The sequence below is a fragment of the Cherax quadricarinatus genome, chromosome 47 (assembly GCF_038502225.1).
Source record: "Cherax quadricarinatus isolate ZL_2023a chromosome 47, ASM3850222v1, whole genome shotgun sequence".
Classification (NCBI taxonomy): domain Eukaryota; kingdom Metazoa; phylum Arthropoda; class Malacostraca; order Decapoda; family Parastacidae; genus Cherax; species Cherax quadricarinatus.
In genome coordinates this window covers 12,499,178-12,521,533 of record NC_091338.1, presented here as the reverse complement: position 1 = coordinate 12,521,533, position 22,356 = coordinate 12,499,178, and the positions used below count along the sequence as shown (strand labels likewise).

The 22,356-nt window shown below is 40.3% G+C and overlaps 1 protein-coding gene across 6 annotated transcripts; it reads right to left on the bottom strand.

The window, feature by feature from the left end:
• On the bottom strand, window positions 1-18,986 carry LOC128696504 (zinc finger protein 160). Of its 6 annotated transcripts, none has more exons than XM_053787776.2 (5): window positions 18,828-18,986; window positions 17,805-18,288; window positions 9,284-9,352; window positions 9,093-9,166; window positions 1-4,647 (listed from the first exon to the last, which is right to left on the bottom strand). In XM_053787776.2, exon 5 carries the CDS (start codon window positions 4,509-4,511, stop codon window positions 834-836), a length of 3,678 nt encoding a protein of 1,225 aa, XP_053643751.1. In that variant the 5' UTR covers window positions 4,512-4,647; window positions 9,093-9,166; window positions 9,284-9,352; window positions 17,805-18,288; window positions 18,828-18,986; the 3' UTR covers window positions 1-833. The 6 variants fall into 6 exon arrangements, 5 of the variants coding, with proteins under 5 accessions (XP_053643751.1, XP_053643752.1, XP_053643753.1 ...); XM_053787777.2 differs by having other exon boundaries at window positions 9,313-9,352; XM_053787778.2 differs by having other exon boundaries at window positions 18,730-18,980.
• Window positions 18,987-22,356: the final 3,370 nt, after the last annotated feature.

Genomic DNA, 22,356 nt, shown 5'->3' with positions numbered 1-22,356 from the left:
CTTGGTTCAAAATTTATTTCCCTTTTTCGTCACATCTCACAAACCACTGTAAATTTAGTAAAATAGCTAGTGTATCCCAAAACATAGACATTTCTAAACATTTGCTATTTACAGCCAAAACTACTGTAAACACTAGACAAAACAAAATTACTTTGTCTTAACATCAAAATATACTGACTCCAAGCCTATTCTGACTAGTAATTGTTTACAAAACAAGTGTAATTCAGGGAAATCACAATAAAAATTCCTTGGACATTTAGACTTTTAAAAAATTGCATAACAAATAATTTAAATTTAAAAGATATTTAACTTACAAAGATACAATAACACAAAATATATACATATATATTTATATATAAAACTGTCTGCATATTAACACGATTCTGATTTGTATTATCACAAAAAGTACATAATTGGCAATTGCAAAAGGATAACATTGAACCTTCCAAAGGTCAACACTTCCACACCATTTTTCTAAAAACAAAACTGAAACTGGGACAAGACCAGGTATGTAATACTATACACACACTACAGCAATCACTGGAAAATACATCACATACAATCTTCTCATAACATCACAAGAATACAAACTACAGTACTTCAGGTAATATACTCCGTAACTTTAATCAATAATAAATATTCTATTACTTTACTTATAAAATAAGATATACCCAAAATGAGATCTGTATCAATATTTCATTAGTAATTCAAGAAATATATACTTTTAATGATAAGTTTCAGCACTAACAATCAATACTTTCCCTATATCATACTTGACAACCTTATATTCTATATAATTGTACATTATAATTTTGAAAAATATATTCACATGATCATTTTGTCACTTTATCTACTTTACCATCACTAACATGTAACCTTTCATCTATATGATCTGGCTTTTTTTCCAAATTCTCCTTATCATTCTCATCATTTCTTGAAAGATGATCTTTAACAGTATCTTTACCCATTCCTATAAGATTACTGTCCTCTGGTTGTCTTAACTCTGTTTTTTTACCTTGTATCTGGTGATGCTCATCATCTTCTAACTTGATCTCTACCATTGGGTTAATTGTGATGTAGGGACCCTCCTCCTCATCATCTTTATTTGACTGATCTTGTGGTTCTTCTTTAACAAGCATTCTTTCATCTTGTTGGTTAACAATAAACTGCTCATAGAGCTCTTCAAATTTTACTGTGGAACGACGAACACGTGTTGTTCGCCTAGTTGGAGCAGTTCTAGAACCTCTAGTCCCACCTCTTCCTCGTCCTCTTCTTCCTCTTCTACGTGTTACAGTTGCAGCTCCTTCACCAATTAAATGCTTCTTCTTATGTCTCCAAAAATTGGCACCATCACGAAAAGCCTCTCCACACTCTTCACACTTGTAGGGGCATTCTCCAGTATGAATCCTCCTATGGGTTGATAAGTGAGTTTTTTGTGTAAAGCAAGCTTGGCATTCATCACATTTAAATGGCCTTTCACCAGAATGTTTCCTAAGGTGCATCGTTAAATAACTCTTGAGAATGAAGGAGGCCTCACACTGATCACACTTATATGGTCTTTCACCAGTGTGTTTTCTGCGGTGAGTAGTAAGATTTGAGCTGTATAAAAATGATGCACCACAGTCTTCACATACAAATGGCCTCTCACCAGTGTGTTTTCTCATGTGGACTGTTAAACTGGAATGGTGTGTAAACACCATCTCACAATCAGTGCACTTGTACACCTGCTCACCTGCAGCTTCCACTAAAGCTTCAGTCTTGATTGTGCTTCCACCTGCATGCTTTGTTTTGTGAGCCAAAAGGTAATCCTTTTTTGTGAAAGATGCATTACACTCATCACAAGTGTGTGGCTTAATACCTGAATGAGCTCTTTTGTGTAGATTGAGGTGAGGTCTCTGGGCAAATGTTGCTCCACAAGCATCACAAACATATGGTCTTTCTCCAGTGTGAGTTCGTTTGTGTATAGTTAAACTACTACTATGGCGAAAAGCAGCTTCGCATGAATCACATTTATATGGTTTATCACCAGTATGAATACGTGTGTGTGCTTTCATTGCAGATTTTTGGGCAAAGGCAAAATCACAGTGTTCACATTTGTAAGGCCTTTCACCACTGTGAGTACGTTTATGAAACTTTAGGGCAGTGCGGGTTTTAAATGCAGATTCGCAAGATTCACAATTATATGGACGTTCACCAGTATGAGTACGCATATGAATGTCCAGATATGCTCTCCTGATAAATGATGAACCACACACGTCACACACATAAGGCTTTTCTCCAGTGTGTGTTCTCCGATGAAGATAATAATCCGATTTTCTTTTAAATTTCATCTGACAGAACTCACATCCTGTAACCTCTATACCATCTTCCATAAGTTTATGTGGCTTTGGTTTACCTTCATCAGAGTATGGCACATAGTTTGGGTCATTATGCTTTTTTATATGTTTATCTAACCTAGCAGGATCTTTAAATGCTGCACCACAATCCTCACATTTGTATTCACCCTCAGAATGCATCAGTTTATGTCGAAGAAAAGTAGATTTATAAGCAAATGACATTCCACATTCCTCACAGCTATAAGGTCTTTCACCAGTATGAGTTCTCGTGTGCCTTGACAATCCATCACTAGCAGCAAAAGTAGCATCACATTCTGTACACTTAAATGGTCTTTCACCTGTATGCCTCCTCCGGTGACGTTCTAAATGTTCACTTCGGAAAAATGCCCGTTCACAAAATTCACATTTGTATGGTCTGTGTCCACTATGTATTAACTTATGAGACTGATATGATGCACAATATGAAAAGGTTTTACCACATTCCTCACACTCATATGGCCTTTCTCCAGTATGGATTCTTTTATGTACTTTAAGGTTTCCTTTAGTAGTAAATGTAGCATCACAGTCTTCACAGTGAAAAGGTTTAACTGGACCAGCAATATTATTAACATTGTTGAATACTCCATGTGCTACTTCATTGAATTCTATGTAAGGATTAGAGTATTCAGTAGAGGAGGCTTCAGAGTCAAAGTCATCTTCATCAATATCCTGAGAAATTTCACATTTTCCATTATTGTCTTTATATTCCATTTCATCATTCATCTCCCCTACATTTTTATCCCTGTTAGGTTCATCTGAATGATAACTTTTGTTGTCCATATTAAGAGGTTCTTCCTGACTGACATTTAAATTTGTATTACCATCACTGTTCTCAAACTCTTTTTCTTTTAAATGCTCCCCCAATGCATGGGACAACAACCCTAAAGATGTGTTTGGGCTACTAACTGTGGGATATCTTAAACTTCCTTGGTTAACCTCAGCATCTTGTCCAGATGAGCTTAGCTGTGCTTTTGGTTCATTCATACTTTGTTGCATGTCATGGACAGAATGATTGTTACTTCCTGAAGTCACTCTTGAATCTGTGAGCATTTGTCTCAAATCCTGAGCTGTATGCTTAATAGAAAGATCTTCACCATTAACTGAAGGCTTATTTACTAAACTAGTTCTGTCATCAAAATAATGCTGATTTCCTGATGATTTTAAAAGGTTAGTTGTATCAAACTGATGTAATGGAAGCCTATTTTCATTTGTACTCATTCTTGAAGAATCATAAAGGGGCTTAGTTTCTTCAATGGACCTTGTGTTACTTATTGGAGGTCTTGGATCACCAGACAAAAGCTGCATATCCTCAGGAGGTTGAGCAACACTAGCAGGGCGATTATCATACGTTCTAAAATCTCCTGCATACCTGAAATCACCTGTGGGCCTACTTATTAGATTCCTTGGGTCTTCTTGGATTCTAATACTATCTTCAATTAGGGTATGTCGAGGATCCCCCATGAGCCTCGCTTCATTAAGTGGTGGCCTTGTATCTCCAGCAAGTTGTCGCACATCACTAAAGAGTCTAGCATCAATTGGTTGCGTTCGTAAATCCGTTGGTTGAGACGAGTAATCAGTAATGTGTCGAAAATCTGTGGAGGATGAACGTGGGTGACTTGAAAAGGATCTTAAATCACCTAAGTACCGTTGCTCAGCAGGTATTGGTCGCATGTCAACTGGATGATGTCTCATATCACCAAGGTTCCTGGAATCAGTAGGTACACTACGTAGATCTTCTGCAATATGTTGTGTATCAACTGTGTGTCTTTCAATATCACTTAGATGAGGTATTCTACTGTCTCCTAAAGGAAGCCTTCCATCTCCCATTTGCTCTCGCATGTTAGTCATAGGTGGACGGATATTGTGGACTCCACCGTTATATGGTGAAAGGTTATTCTGTGATGCTGCAAGACTCTGTGAAGCCTGGGTTATAGGATGAGATGGTGGTGGTGGCATACTGTGTGATGAAGGAATATTTGCATGAGCTGATGAATGGTGAGGAGGAGGATACGGATAGTGGTATGGGTAAGGATATTGTCCATAAGGATAGTTATAAGGATACAGATGTCCCCTGTTTTCCATATTAGGATCAAGGGAAAACAGGGAATGCATTATCTCCTGTGGTGTCTGATCCATGTTGATAATCTTTTAATCCAAATGGAGAGAAAGTTATTGATCAACTGCTGCTATAGTATCAAAATAATGTTCTTAAAGAACATGACGCATGAATAACTTTTTCATCTTCTTGATTTAGTTTTTCAAGCTTGAAATTCTGAAAGGACAAAAAATAATTAATGCTACAATTTTTTTTTGTCATAAACTACAAATACAAAGACAATGAGCTTCAAATATCTCATTTTATGATGACAATTATAAAGTTTAACAAAGTGAACTAACTACTAGTAAAATATAATCGCCCCAAGAAATAACTCATAAAAGGTAAGATAAGATAAGATAAGATTTCGTTCGGATTTTTAACCCCGGAGGGTTAGCCACCCAGGATAACCCAAGAAAGTCAGTGCGTCATCGAGGACTGTCTAACTTATTTCCATTGGGGTCCTTAATCTTGTCCCCCAGGATGCGATCCACACCAGTCGACTAACACCCAGGTACCTATTTGCTGCTAGGTGAACAGGACAATAGGTGTAAGGAAACGTGTCGAAATGTTTCCACCCGCCAGGAATCGAACCCGGGCCCTCCGTGTGTGAAGCGGGAGCTTTAGCCACCAGGCCACCGGGCCTCTGTCTAACATCAAGTGTTATGAAGCATGTCTAAAAAATTTCCCTATTAACCTGTAAATGGTCCAAACTTATGTATACGTTCACTAGTGCCCCAAACGTATATAAACGTTTTATTTTTCCTGCCTTCAAATATGGCACGACTGGCCTGAGATGCTTTGTCAGCATAGACTGGGTCTTAACACTCAGTGTGCACTGTATTAAAAAAATCTGGGACCACTTAGTACCTTGTGGGAGCATCAGTTCCAGTGAGCACCAGCTAGAGCAAACAGCGCAGCAAACACCTGGGATTCACTTATTTCATGTAGTGTTAACTCTCACATTTTAAGAGGAAAGTTATGTTGACCACGAGTTTAGTGGCTCTGAGGTGGATGCAGCCATAAGTGGTCGAGGAAATATCAAAAAACCTCGATAATAACCCATGTGCAACCTTTGTGCAACACCCTTTCAGAATGTCTTATAACCTATGCCTTAAGTAAAGAGAAACAATTCTGGAATGTAATACTTGTTCAGCAGGCTGAATGACTGGCTGACTTGCTGATTGGCTGGCTGGCTGGCTGGCTGGCTGGCTGGCTGGCTGGCTGGCTGGCTGGCCGATTGGCTAGCTGGCTGGCCAGCTGAGTGGCTGGCTGGGTGTTGGCGGCCTGGCTCCGTTTGTTTGTGTCTATCTCTGTCTATCTGTCTCTATCTCTATCTTTGTCTCTGTCTATCTGTCTCTGTCTATCCCTTTCTGTCTGTCTATCTCTGTCTCACAGGTACACACAAATACAAGTATACATAGTGTAAATTACCTAGGATAACCCAAAAAATCCAGGCAAAGTGTTATACTGTGCATGAAGATATGAGTAAACATGATGATGCCATCCTGTGGCTCTCTCTGAGACAGGGAGCTTGACAGACAGACAGACATGTTTGTGTACCAGCGAAAACAAAGGAGGGCTGATGCTCATCAAATGTCAACTCTTATCTTTTGTTATCTCATCTTATCACTTCACTGTCAGAGGTGGACTGAGGCTTGTTGTACAGGCTTCAAAGGAACTTATTATTACATATTATTATTATTCTCCATGGGGAAGTGGAACAGAATTCTTCCTCCGTAAGCCATGCATGTTGTAAGAGGCGACTAAAATGCAGGGAGCAAGGGGCTAGTAACCCCTTCTCCCGTATAAATTACTAAATTTAAAAAGAGAAACTTTTGTCTTTCTTTTTGGGCCACCCCGCCTCAGTGGGATACGGCCGATGTGTTGAAAGAAAGATTATTATTATTCTTTTCTTATTATTATTATTATTATATACTTCCACATATCCAAAACATTGCTGGGACCTATAAATACTTTGTATTTATTCCAAGACAATAATAAATGGCCAAGGCAGGTGCAAATGTCCACCTGTCAGTGTGTTTGTTACAATTTGAGTACTATTTCAGTACCTAATACCGTACTAGTGTCAGAACAAAGATTGGTTATGAAATGGCAATAACTAATATAAATTGTAATCATCAAAACATAAAAATTATATAAAATAATACGAATATAAAAAAAAAGTATATCGGCAACACTTCTGTAAGCGGCAGTACTCGAGGTTGCCGTCAGGTGAGCATCCAGTGCCAACTTCTCGGCCTCATACGTATTTCTGTAAGTACTGACCCTAATTTTTTTATAACACTTAGAAAAATGTGCTCGTTCTTTCCATAAAAAAAAAAAAAACTTTTTTTTTTTATTTTTCAAAATATTCAGGGCACTGGGGTAGTGAAGATATACAGTGGACCCCCGGTTAACGATATTTTTTCTCTCCAGAAGTATGTTCAGGTGCCAGTACTGACCGAATTTGTTCCCATAAGGAATATTGTGAAGTAGATTAGTCCATTTCAGACCCCCAAACATACACGTACAAACGCACTTACATAAATTCACTTACATAATTGGTCCCATTCGGAGGTGATCGTTATGCGGGGGTCCACTGTATATATGTTTGGACCGTTTACGGGTTAATGATTAGAAATTTGGGGTACCATTAATAGCCCTATGACAGGGGCCCAGAGATTCCATCCCTATGCCAAAAATGAATAACTTCAGCCCTACAGTTAAGGGGTATAGAATGTCTTTTTTGGGCCCGCATAGTTTAGCTCCAGTCATTACGTAGGTAATTTTGATACTGGAAGAGCACTCTGACTCTGCAAGTCAATCATCACTCTTGGCAATACAAAATATATACATGATGTATACAACATACACACAGGAAAAAGATAAAATTAATAATTGTAAAAACTACTAATATGAACAAACTACATAATACAAATAAAAACTGTACTATCATACCAAGTTAGAATAACCAATATGAGTTAAAAATTATTAATGTCCAAAACTCTCTTAAAAGCTCTCTAAGACCCACACAGGCACCCTGGTAATTAAAAACAAAAAAGTGATGAAAGCAGAAACACTTAAACTATGTGCAAACTGTTAGTGAGTGTTCCACAGTCACTTGCACACCTCAAGCTACAGAGAGTTGGGGAGAAGAGGGGCAGGATCATCTGCAAACATGTGGCTATGGGTAAGATGTGTGTGATTGTTCCTCATTCGAGAGATTAGTCTCAAAGTGACAAATGTCACTGCTGGAGCTACAGTCAGTGATGCATGTCTTCAATAGTGTTCTCAACAAGCTTGTCTCTCCTCATGATTAACCGACTTTGACCGAAGCCTGAGCACCAGGATGACTCATGATCTGACCACAACCTCGGAAGGTTAGTGGTGGTGATTCTGTCACGTTACATAATGGAAACACATGACAAGTAAAAGTTAATGTATTAATACTTCAAAATTCTTTCATAAGCATTAAATTATTTAACTTCATGGATGTCTCCTGCTAAGGCAGGGTGACCCAAAGAAAAAAAACATTCATTCAATTGCCATCTTTCATTATTATTATTACAGAAAAGCCCCCACTTTACAGCGCTTTGCTTTACAGCATTTCACTAATGCAGCAGTTTTCAATTATGCCCATTCTTCATTTATTCAGACTTCCTACAATAAATATATTCATTATTCACTATAAGCTTAGGATGAAAATATTTTAGGTAATGTGTCCTGTATATGCATTTTTTAGGTCTAGCTCTATTTCTTACTTAATATATGATAGTGTAAACATGTTATCAGGCTTTTATATGCATTTGAAAGTAAAAAAGGTTGTGTTTCACTTTATAGCAATTTTCGTTTACAGCAGTAGCCCGTCTGTATTACTAGGTTTCTTGGTGGAGGGCTTAATCAGTCAGGCTGTTGGTGCTGGTTGCATGCAGTTTAAACTTATGAACCACATACCAGCTTATCAGGAAAAAACCTGAGGAACTTATCAAATTCTCTCTTGAAGACAGGATCTATTCATAATTCTTCTTTATGCACTTAATGTGTTCTCTCTCAATGTATTCATGGCACCCCCACTTGTCACTGGGGGTATTTTGCACCATCTGCAGATACTATCAATTTTGCAGGACCTTTAAGACCAATTCGTTGGTCATAAAGGTCCAGCAAGCATGCGTGAGCATGTTAGATAGGAGCGAGTGGAGACAAATGGTTTTTATGACTTGATGTGCTGTTGAAACGAGAGCAAGGTAATGATTTATGAAGGGATACAGGGAAATTGGCAAGCTAGACTTTGAGTCCTGGAGGTGGGAAGTACAGTGCCTGCACTCTGGAGGGGTGTTGATATGTTGCAGTTTTGTAACTGTAGTGTAGGTGCACCCCTGGCAAGACAGTGATGGAGTAAATGACTATGAAAGTGTTTCTTCTTTTTTGGGTCACCCTGCCTTGGTGGGAAATGGCCAGTGTGTTAATAATAATAATAAAAAACTTCAAGGAGTACAGTTCAAGGGACTTCAAGTGACTTTAAAAAAAAAAAAAAACAGCTAATTACAACGGCATATGGAGTCACAGAATAAATCACAAAACCGATATATGTAATACTGTAAAGTATTTAAACAACTTACTAGGAATGTAGTGAAAAGAAAATTTTGATCAATGCTCATCCATTATTGCAAAGTTAGGGACAGCTCTCGCAAAACTGAAAAAAAAAACCTGCATTAGCTCATAGGTGAAAAATCAAATGGATTTAGGAATTTTAAAATATGACTTGCAAAGAATGCCAAAAGACTTTGGAATTGCCCTTGATAAAACTCACACTTAAGTAAAACGTTGTCTAAGACACACCTTGCTGTGTCTGCTTTATCTTCATTGGACAGCAGTTTTCCTGAAAGACAGAAGAAACATGAAAAACCACATGCTTTTGTGAAAGAAAACAATGCAAGTGTAAAATATACACAATGATGATTTAAAACAAAATTAATGAATATACAATATAAATAAATTTATAAAAGGACAAGACAAACAAGAGAGTAAAATTTTTTGTTACAGTATCAGCAACAGAGAAAATGGTCACAACTGTAAATTATGAACAAATTGAATATAAAGTACAGGTACTGTGTTACATTTCAATATACTGTACTGTATAATTACTGATAGATGGCAGACATAGATTGCAAGGAAGTGTATGATATAATGAATGGAAATTAAATAAGTCTGTAAATAAGGATATACCACAAGCATTGTTCTACTCCTGTAACTACAAAATGAGTAATGTATATACCGTAATTACACAGGAACAGTGGAAAATTTAAGAGTTGAAATCCTGCCAATTTTATACATATACTGCAGAAAATGGCAAGAGGTCCAAAGACATTGAGTATACATAGTGTATAGTGTATACTACAGTGGCTCCCTAGTATATTGATGATAAAGGCTAAAGTGTCATTTGAAAACAGGTGAATTTGTAAATGAAGTGATAAGCCTATAGAGGCAGGTGCCAGAAGTCGCCAGAAACTTACCACAGGTCAGCTGTTTTTAATAATCTTCCTGGCCTGCTAGTGTACTCGCATATAATCTAGTGATACCAGTGAATAGCAGAATACAGTGTTGTAGTAGCAACTAACCAGTATTATAATGGTACTTAGTGGAGTGGAGTGACTTTCATTAGTTTCATTTTCTTGAAATACGAGACGTTACTGTGAATTTCATATAACCTGTAGTTACCAGCGGTCGCAATATACACAACGAGAAGCAATTATTACTACAGAAAAAGCGTCCTTCCTCCAAAATTTGCACCAGTCAACTATAGTGATAATATAGCATTTATTGTGGTGGAGACGGAAAAACAAAAATAGAAAAGCCAGATACAGCGATTGATAAACAAAGAGGTCGACTGTACGTCATTGTAGGAGCTGCCAGATATCACCGGCTCTTCAACACGCAAGTTATACTTTTGTATCAGTCAAATCACATATTACTCGGGTAGATAATTTCCAGTAGATCCTTCATGTGTTAGCTCAAATCACCGACCAGTATGTTTTAAATAAGTGACCCACTGATCAGAGCAGATCGACTGGTCCGAACCCTTGACTGGTCCGAACCCTTGACTGGTCCGAACCCGGGACTGGTTTCAAACAGTTTCGTTGGACAATAAAGCAGACTGTAAACGGATGGGTTTGTAGGCGCCCTTATAAACACAAACATTAAAAATCAGGAACGTGACGGTAAGCTGTCCAATATACAAAAAGAGTTAGAAACAGAAATACAAATAGCTAGAGCTTCATTTAAGGTTATTAATATAATATTCAAGAGGTTGCTAGTAGACCTGCAGTAAATCAACCATTCAAATCATTATGAAGCTGTGTGTAGTCTGTGGTCAGTCAAACAAACGGGCTACCACATGGATAAATTGTCATTTTTGTGGAAATTGGTGTCACGCTCCTTGTGCAGATATCCCAGAACTAGCTACAAGCAGTATTAAAACAGAGAAGTGTTTTTGGGTATGCCCAAATGAGGAAAATCTGTGGACTAAAATCACAAGGGTATTAAAAGAGGATAACATCAAAGCTGCTTTCATAGAAAACCTGGAAGCTTTCTACAACAGATGGGAACATAAAAAGTCCGGGCTGAATGGTACTGCCCTTGATACTGGCCATGTAGTCACAAACTGTAAGGCTGGAGGTGATGTCCTGGTAGTCAGTAAATGTAGGGCTGATAGTGCTGTCCTGGGAGACAGTAATGGTGAAGCTGGAGGTGCTGTCCTGGGAGACAGTAATGGTGAAGCTGGAGATACTGTCCTGGGAGACAGTAATGGTGAAGCTGGAGGTGCTGTCCTGGGAGACAGAAATGGTGAAGCTGGAGATACTGTCCTGGTAGACAGTAATGGTGAAGCTGGAGATTTTGTCCAGGTAGTCGGGAATTATACGCAGGAAGGAATACATATAAATGACCTCATAGAGGACAGGAGCCATAGTAGGGAAACAAGTGTAGTCAAAGATAAGATAAAACCAATATTGCAAACCAGAAATACCGCAGGAAATAGCAAACAAGAGGACTCCAATAGCAATAGTGAGGATAAATTACCAAAAACAACTGGTGGGAGCTCCATTGTTGGTGCTAAGGAGGATAGGAATAAGACAGGGAAACATGCACCAACAGGGAATACAGTCACAGAAACCCAAGGCAAACGGAAACCAAGCCTGTGCACATACTATGCACTTGGTATCTGCTGGCATGGGAAATCTGGAAAAACAGATGGGACATGCAACTATGACCACCCTAGAAAATGTCATGCCCATATGACAACAGGAAAATGCAAACTCCCTTCCTGTAAGCTTTTTCACCCTGAAATGTGTACCTCTTCAGTACAGGAAAGACTGTGCTATAACTTAAATTGCCAGGCATACCATCTAAAGGGGACAAAAAGATACAAAACATCCAGGCCATGGGAAAACCTGGGTAGCCACAGCCACTCAAGAGGGAGAGGTTTTTTAGTGCCAGGAAGGAAAAAAAACTGGCAGGAAATGGCAGAAATCGTACACCAAATCCAGTCATTCCTGGAGTGGAACCACAGTCGATGGCCTCCACTCCAAACCAACAGATACAGATACTAATGCCGGAAAAAAAATCCCCCCCCAGTACCAACAATACCACCAGTCCGATAACATTCTTCTTTGCAAATATACAGGGTCTAAAGCCAGCAATAAACAACAAAATACCTTTCATCCGTGGACTGCTTGCAGAGGCAAAGGCAATGTTCGCGGCTTTCACTGAGACCCACATAAAGGATCACTTGGACAACGAAATATGGATCCCAGGTTACAACCTATACAGATGTGACAGAGTGAACAGGCAAAAGGGGGGGGTTGGCCTGTACATTGCAGAGTCACTTGTTTGCACAGAACTGCTTAATGCCTCAAATGACGTAGTGGAAGTTTTAGCAGTAAAGGTCGAGAACCAAAACCTAGTCATTGTGGTAGTCTACAAGCCTCCGGATGCAACATCCCAGCAATTCCAGGAACAGCTGTTAAAAATTGACCACTGTCTGGAAAATCTTCCAGCTCCTGCACCCAACATCTTGCTCCTGGGGGATTTCAACTTAAGGCACCTAAAATGGAGGAATATAGCAAATAATATTGTTGCAGTAATAACACCAGGAGGCAGCTCTGATGAAAACTCACACTCACACGAGCTTTTAAATCTCTGCACAAAATTCAATTTAAACCAGCAAATAATAGAGCCTACTAGACTGGAGAATACACTAGACCTCATCTTCACTAACAATGATGATCTGATAAGAAATGTCACCATATCAAAAACAATATACTCAGATCACAACATAATTGAGGTTCAGACATGTATGCGTGGAGCCTCAGACCGACAAAATGAGACTAGTCACGAGGGAGCATTCACCAAATTCAACTTCAATAACAAAAACATAAAGTGGGACCAAGTAAACCAAGTCCTAACCGATATAAGCTGGGAAGATATACTAAGCAACACAGACCCAAACTTATGCCTAGAACAGATTAACTCGGTGGCACTCGATGTATGCACAAGGCTTATTCCTCTAAGAAAAAGGAGGAGTAGATGTAAAATAGAAAGAGACAGGCGCTCCCTTTACAGGCGACGGAAAAGAATAACAGAGCGGCTAAAAGAGGTCAATATATCAGAAATGCGCAGGGAGACACTGGTCAGAGAAATAGCAAGCATCGAACTTAAGCTAAAAGAATCCTTTAGGAGTCAGGAATCGCGGGAAGAACTAAAAGCCATAAATGAAATCGAAAGAAACCCAAAGTATTTCTTCTCCTATGCCAAATCAAAATCGAGAACAACGTCCAGTATTGGGCCCCTACTTAAACAAGATGGGTCCTACACAGATGACAGCAAGGAAATGAGTGAGCTACTCAAGTCCCAATATGACTCAGTTTTTAGCAAGCCGCTAACCAGACTGAGAGTCGAAGATCAAAATGAATTTTTTATGAGAGAGCCACAAAATTTGATTAACACAAGCCTATCCGATGTTATCCTGACGCCAAATGACTTCGAACAGGCGATAAATGACATGCCCATGCACTCTGCCCCAGGGCTAGACTCATGGAACTCTGTGTTCATCAAGAACTGCAAGAAGCCCCTATCACGAGCCTTTTCCATCCTATGGAGAGGGAGCATGGACACGGGGGTCGTCCCTCAGTTACTAAAAACAACAGACATAGCCCCACTCCACAAAGGGGGCAGTAAAGCAACAGCAAAGAACTACAGACCAATAGCACTAACATCCCATATCATAAAAATCTTTGAAAGGGTCCTAAGAAGCAAGATCACCACCCATCTAGAAACCCATCAGTTACACAACCCAGGGCAACATGGGTTTAGAACAGGTCGCTCCTGTCTGTCTCAACTACTGGATCACTACGACAAGGTCCTAAATGCACTAGAAGACAAAAAGAATGCAGATGTAATATATACAGACTTTGCAAAAGCCTTCGACAAGTGTGACCATGGCGTAATAGCGCACAAAATGCGCGCTAAAGGAATAACAGGAAAAGTTGGTCGATGGATCTATAATTTCCTCACTAACAGAACACAGAGAGTAGTCGTCAACAGAGTAAAGTCCGAGGCAGCTACGGTGAAAAGCTCTGTTCCACAAGGCACAGTACTAGCTCCCATCTTGTTCCTCATCCTCATATCCGACATAGACAAGGATGTCAGCCACAGCACCGTGTCTTCCTTTGCAGATGACACCCGAATCTGCATGACAGTGTCTTCCATTGCAGACACTGCAAGGCTCCAGGCGGACATCAACCAAATCTTTCAGTGGGCTGCAGAAAACAATATGAAGTTCAACGATGAGAAATTTCAATTACTCAGATATGGTAAACATGAGGAAATTAAATCTTCATCAGAGTACAAAACAAATTCTGGCCACAAAATAGAGCGAAACACCAACGTCAAAGACCTGGGAGTGATTATGTCGGAGGATCTCACCTTCAAGGACCATAACATTGTATCAATCGCATCTGCTAGAAAAATGACAGGATGGATAATGAGAACCTTCAAAACTAGGGAGGCCAAGCCCATGATGACACTCTTCAGGTCACTTGTTCTATCTAGGCTGGAATATTGCTGCACTCTAACAGCACCTTTCAAGGCAGGTGAAATTGCCGACCTAGAAAATGTACAGAGAACTTTCACGGCGCGCATAACGGAGATAAAACACCTCAATTACTGGGAGCGCTTGAGGTTTCTAAACCTGTATTCCCTGGAACGCAGGAGGGAGAGATACATGATTATATACACCTGGAAAATCCTAGAGGGACTAGTACCGAACTTGCACACGAAAATCACTCACTACGAAAGCAAAAGACTTGGCAGACGATGCACCATCCCCCCAATGAAAAGCAGGGGTGTCACTAGCACGTTAAGAGACCATACAATAAGTGTCAGGGGACCGAGACTGTTCAACTGCCTCCCAGCACACATAAGGGGGATTACCAACAGACCCCTGGCAGTCTTCAAGCTGGCACTGGACAAGCACCTAAAGGCAGTTCCTGATCAGCCGGGCTGTGGCTCGTACGTTGGTTTGCGTGCAGCCAGCAGCAACAGCCTGGTTGATCAGGCGCTGATCCACCAGGAGGCCTGGTCACAGACCGGGCCGCGGGGGCGTTGACCCCCGAAACTCTCTCCAGGTAAACTCCAGGTAAACAAGAGTGAACAGGACACTCCTATTATACAATGCTCAATCAAATGGCATGAGACCAACAAAGGAATGTGGCACCAAAAGTGAGAATATCATTTAGATAATAGGAGAGGAGTGGTGTAAATCTGATTATACAAATTGAAGATTGAGACACTTATGCAGCATATGGGAATCTTTATTCAGGAAACGTTTCGCCACACAGTGGCTTCATCAGTCCAATACAAAGAGGAAGGCGTAAGGAGAGGAGGAGTATGAGGTAATCAGTCCCTCAGCCTGGAGTCGATGTGTTCAGTCCATCAATCTTGTAGAATGTACAGCATAGGGCCGTAGACGTGGCTTATACTGTAGTGAGGTGAGGTGAAGCAGGCGGAGGTGGGGTCGTAGTGGCACCATCCACTAGCCGAAGTAGGTCTTCGTCCAAAGGTTGAACAGGTGTTGAAGAATTCTTTTTAACAAGATCCCATGATGCTGCAGTGTCTTTGTATTGGACTGATGAAGCCACTGTGTGGCGAAACGTTTCCTGAATAAAGATTCCCATATGCTGCACAAGTGTCTCAATCTTCAACTTGTCGGTTTTTCAAACCATTCATCACAACTGTCAGACACTGCAGCATCATGGGATCTTGTTACAAAGAATTCTTCAACACTTGTTCAACCTTCGGACGAAGACCTACTTCGACTAGTGGATGGTGCCACTACGACCCCGCCTCCGCCTGCTTCACCTCACCTCACTACAGTATAAGCCACGTCTATGGCCCTATGCTGTACATTCTACAAGATTGATGGACTGAACACATCGACTCCAGGCTGAGGGACTGATTACCTCATACTCCTCCTCTCCTTATGCCTTCCTCTTTGTATTGGACTGATGAAGCCACTGTGTGGCAAAATGTTTCCTGAATAAAGATTCCCATATGCTGCATAAGTGTCTCAATCTTCAACTTGTCGGTTTTTCAAACCATTCATCACAACTGATTATACAAACTTCAATAACCAAGAAGCAATACAGATAGGCATAGTGTCTATCTACTGAGGCTTGCAGGACCCTATGTCAAGCACTTATACACTGTCATGTAGATAATTCTTGTACTGCATGGTACTCATTTTCGTTTTCAAAGACAGACTTGGATAGGTTGGATAAATACACGAGTGAGAGGAGTTGGATTTGAGTGGGACTTGCATATGAGTAAATAGAATTATCATAGCTTATTTCTTGGGTAGCACTGAAAATATTTTGTTAGTGGGATGGATTGTAAAGAACCTGTCTAGTATGGGCCAACAGGCCTGCTGCAGTGTTCTCTTTCTTACGCTCTTATGTATGTTCAAACCACCCAGAACACAATGATGAGATTTATCTTGGGCCTGGGTCCAAGAGAGCATGTAGGCCAGGGTGAATTTCAACAACTGGATATGCCAAATGTTGAAGACACAATAAAGCAGCCAGTTAAATCATGTCTATAAAATTGCTCACAAGCAATGTCCAGAATATCATGCTACAAATTTTGCCAAGGTTGGCAACCAAAATCAGTATGGAAGTAGGAAAAGTGAAACACCTACTACACAGCAACAAAGGAGTGGAACAGGTTGCCTGAACATGTCAAGGTAAGTTTTAGCATAAACCAGTTCAAGAAGAGAAATAAGATTTTGTTCGTATTTTTTTTACCTAGAGGGTTAGCCTCCATGGATAACCCAATAATGTCAGTACATCATTGGGGGCTATCTGTCTTATTTCCTTTGGGGTCCTTTAATCTTGTTCACCCCCAGGATGTGACCCACAATGGTTGACTAACATCCAGGGATCTACTTGCTGCTAGGTGAACAGGAATAGTAATGACAGGAAACATGCCTAACATTTCCACTCATGCCTGGGATTGAGCCATGGACACTCAGTATGAGAGCTGAGTGCACTGCCAACCGAGTTACTGGACACCTTAAAGATTCCTAAAAGGTTCCTAATGAATAAAGCTACATAAAGGGAAGAAAGTGATTTCTTGTATAGTTAACATTCCTGTACCTGCTATATTAAGCTGATTTTCCCTACTTAATGTTTATGTAAACTGCTCAGTTCACTTTATTCTTATTACACCTCTTTTTAGTGCAATGCGACTGATTTTCATAATTTTGTTGCTTAGTCGTTTTATTTTTTAAGGTTATAATCAAGGCTGATTTTGATTCGATTATGCTTGGTTGCTAATAAGACAATATTACAAGGAGCCCAATGGAAATACACAAGTCACTTTGATGCTATGTATGATAACTGTCATCACTTAAACTTGTGTAACTACCTAAATAAACCTACTTAACATTGAAGAGTTTGTTGATGGACACTACAATGAGACTTTCTTAGCAAATACAATGTTGCCAAAGAATCAATGAAAATTATTAACCCAACAGGGTAATAATCCAAATAAAATCTGCTTATAAGTTTATACTATACAGTATTACAAGTTTGTATATATATTACAGCACTGCATCTTTAAAATAAATATTCTCAGAGCAAAAGTATATAAACTTTTAAAAACTTTATGTGATAAGAGTATGTATCTGACAATATATATTTAAAGGGCTGATAACTGATAAATCTGAACATAATACCATACTACATAAAACAATGCTGCAGTATTTGCCTTGTACTCACCTACTAGTGTTCCACAGGATCAAGCCCCAACTCCTGGGCCCGGCCTCTTAATTACTAATTGACTGGTACGTTGCATCCTGAGCCCCATGGGCTTCATCGTATTTACATTTGAACTTGATATTGAGTGACTGTAGCTTCTGTCTCCTCCCCTAGTGCACTCCACTCGCTCACCGCCCCCACGCTGAATGAAGTTCCTTCTCACATTTCTTTGCCTCATTTTTGGTTTTTAGCTTCCATCTGTGTCCTTTCACTTTGGTTCCACACCTCTCAAACAAAGTATCTAAGTTAACCTTGTCAGCGCCTGTAAGTATTTTGTATGTTGTGACCATGTCACCTTTGTTGCTTGGTTCCTCCAGTGTAATGAGGACTCAGTTCTCCAAGCTTGTCTTCATACCTCAGCTCCTTCAATTTCAGGCACTAGCCTGAGAGCAAGTCTCAGCTTTCTCAAATTTTCTCATATATGTGTATGGTGTGGATTTCTATGCTGCAGGAACAAATGAATTTTATTAGTTTAATATCAATACTGAAGAAGAGAGTGCAGAGGACAATATAACATGCCTTAGTATCCCTTGTTTATCACACACATCAAGGACAAACCAGAGATTATTTTGAAAAAGTCAAAAGAATGAGTTATGAATACAGCCTTAAACTAAATATTTCATACTCTAATTTACATTCACTGCCTCTTAAGACACCCATGAATAACCCACAAAAAAAGTATCACTCCTCGTTAATAAATAAATCACAAAGCAACTTAGATGACAGTTATTGTTATGGCAGGTGTGCTCACCCCACCACTGACAGTTATCAACACACATCAATAACCATTCCTCTAACTGTCTCCATCACTCACATTACTATAAATCACACAATATATTATGTCAAGCACTAAAACTCCGAGATGGATGTGGACGATATTGATTACCTCCGCCTGCAAGAGCGGGGAATAATAAACAAAATGGCCGAGAAGCAACTCGTACGTAATTATCGCCTCTATGTCTATTTATAAGATGTAACACATACTGTGTAAGGCGTAGGGAGGCGCCGGTGACCCTCTACTAGGTGCAGGTGAAGCGACAAAGTCTCTGGTCTAAACAGAGTGATAAATTATGAGATAACTCCCCCCTCCATTACCAGCTTCCCCCACTACTGTCAGACGGACACTCAGGCCTACCAACCCACCCAACAACACCCTCCATAATACTCTTACCTTAATTAAACTATTAAATGTACACTTCAATATATATTTTATACCCGGGGATTAATATATAAAAGTTTTTATTATATAATGTGTCTCCCCCAACTTAAAGACAATAACGCGGCAAATATGGAGATCAGGTACTTTTGAGAAATCGCGTATTATTTTCACATGTACAACAGAAGTGTTATCCATACCGAGGAACAAATTGCTATTTATTTTGAAATACGGCATTTTGACAGATATTAGCAAAAATAATGGGAGATGCTGCACGTCAGAGCCAATTAACGGCTAGCATAGACGCTCCAGGCCAATCACAGTGAATGTAAACACAGACCAATCGAATGTAAATACAGGAGTGCCAGGCCCATATCTACCGCTGGTCGAGTAAGGTTAAACTGTTAGATTTATATTTAGATTTTTTATTTTGACAAATTACATGGTTGTACAGTGGAATATAATAGTTTGGTGTACATGCCAAAAGCCCCTCTGTATGCTGAGCATTTCGGGCAAACTTAAGTTTCATATTGTGTATATCAATGATTCATCCAATTATTTCTCTGACTGGTTAAGTGACAGTCAGTAGATTTGTTGCCTTACGCGACTTCGTATTAGAGCTTTTTCCTCGCCTATTCTTCTTATACTCCTTGGCTATAAGACTTGGTATGGGGAAGTGTGAGGGAAAAGTTCAACAGATAGGAGTAGCGAGCGAGTATACGGTAACAATAGTTTGATTGCCGGCTGCTTGTTAAGGTAGGGCCAGTCTAGCTCCCGCTGTCCCCTCCCCCCCTCTTTTTCCCCACCCCGAAAGGTGACGTGGGGGGCTCCGGCCAAACAGTAATCACTCGACTCACAGCTCCCAGCACAACTGTAAGTAAAAGCCTCTGCTCCTATTCTAGTGGATATTGGTTGAAAGCTTCACTTTTGACCGATAATAAACTTAGTCCTTTCAATTTTAAGCTCCACATAAGACTTTTCGATAATCACCACCTTTTTTAAGTATCTTACACTTATCATGGAGAGTGATTTCTTAAGCAGTGGGTAACAACCTCTCTTTCCAGCTTGGAATGACAGATTGGGTCACCTGCCAACCAACGAGAAGTGTTGACGGAGACTGACTGAAAACGGTCTTGGGACGTCACTTCATGATCTACCTACCTGATTAATTGTATAGGACACTACCCCTCATCTTTGCAGTGGTAAAGAACCCGAGTTCCTGTCATCTGGACTGACTATTCACGGCTATACTCTGTGAAGAACTAGTCGTTGGGTTGTCACTCAACACCTGTGACACCCCCCCCCCCCCACATCATCATCAACGGTTACAATTTCTACAAGACGGTGTCAACCTCAACCAGACACCCCAGTATAACTGTACATATTAACGTTGAATTCAAATGTCATTTTTCCATTTCATTTTTCATTTCTCTTTCAAGTAGGATACACCTTCATATTTCAATGTTTTATCTTTGCATTAATAAATAATAGTGTTTATCTTTGTGAATTATTATTTCTTTTTCTATTCATTAAGCTAAAGGAATCTTATAGGAGTCAGGAATCGCGGGAAGAACTAAAAGCCATAAATGAAATCGAAAGAAACCCAAAGTATTTCTTCTCCTATGCCAAATCAAAGTCGAGAACAACGTCCAGTATTGGGCCCCTACTTAAACAAGATGGGTCCTACACAGATGACAGCAAGGAAATGAGTGAACTACTCAAGTCCCACTATGACTCAGTTTTTAGCAAGCCGCTAACCAGACTGAGAGTCGAAGATCAAAATGAATTTTTTATGAGAGAGCCACAGAATTTGGTTAACACAAGCCTATCTGATGTTATCCTGACGCCAAATGACTCCGAACAAGCGATAAATGACATGCCCATGCACTCTGCCCCAGGGCCAGACTCATGGAACTCCGTGTTCATCAAGAACTACAAGAAGCCCCTATCACGAGCCTTTACCATCCTACGGAGAGGGAGCATGGACACGGGGGTCGTCCCACAGTTACTAAAAACAACAGACATAGCCCCACTCCACAAAGAGGGCAGTAAAGCAACAGCAAAGAACTACAGACCGATAGATATGTAGATATCTGGAAAGAGTTCCGGGGGTCAACGCCCCCGCGGCCCGGTCTGTGACCAGGCCTCCTTAGGTCATTGTCCCAGGATGCGACCCACACCAGTCGACTAACACCCAGGTACCCTACTGATGGGGAACATAGACAACAGGTGGAAAGAAACACGTCCAATGTTTCTACTCTGGCTGGGAATCGAACCCAGGCCCTCACCGTGTGAAGCGAGAGCGTTAACCACCAGGCCACCAGAGCACTAACATCCCATATAAAAATCTTTGAAAGGGTCCTAAGAAGCAAGATCACCACCCATCTAGAAACCCATCAGTTACACAACCCAGGGCAACATGGGTTAGAACAGGTCGCTCCTGTCTGTCTCAACTATTGGATCACTACGACAAGGTCCTAGATGCACTAGAAGATAAAAGGAATGCAGATGTAATATATACAGACTTTGCAAAAGCCTTCGACAAGTGTGACTGTGACCATGGCGTAATAGCGCACAAAATGCGTGCTAAAGGAATAACAGGAAAAGTCGGTCGATGGATCTATAATTTCCTCACTAACAGAACACAGAGAGTAGTAGTCAACAGAGTAAAGTCCGAGGCAGCTACGGTGAAAAGCTCTGTTCCACAAGGCACAGTACTAGCTCCCATCTTGTTCCTCATCCTCATATCCGACATAGACAAGGATGTCAGCCACAGCACCGTGTCTTCCTTTGCAGATGACACCCTTATCTGCATGACAGTGTCTTCCATTGCAGACACTGCAAGGTTCCAGGCGGACATCAACCAAATCTTTCAGTGGGCTGCAGAAAACAATATGAAGTTCAACGATGAGAAATTTCAATTACTCAGATATGGTAAACACGAGGAAATTAAATCTTCATCAGAGTACAAAACAAATTCTGGCCACAAAATAGAGCGAAACACCAACGTCAAAGACATGGGAGTGATCATGTCGGAGGATCTCACCTTCAAGGACCATAACATTGTATCAATCGCATCTGCTAGAAAAATGACAGGATGGATAATGAGAACCTTCAAAACTAGGGAGGCCAAGCCCATGATGACACTCTTCAGGTCACTTGTTCTATCTAGGCTGGAATATTGCTGCACACTAACAGCACCTTTCAAGGCAGGTGAAATTGCTGACCTAGAAAATGTACAGAGAACCTTCACGGTGCGCATAACGGAGATAAAACACCTCAATTACTGGGAGAGCTTGAGGTTCCTGAACCTGTATTCCCTGGAACGCAGGAGGGAGAGATACATGATTATATACA

Coding starts and splice junctions, on each gene's coding strand:
- LOC128696504 (XM_053787776.2), bottom strand. CDS start 4,511: ATGGATCAGACACCACAGGAGATAATGCATTCCCTGTTTTCCCTTGAT.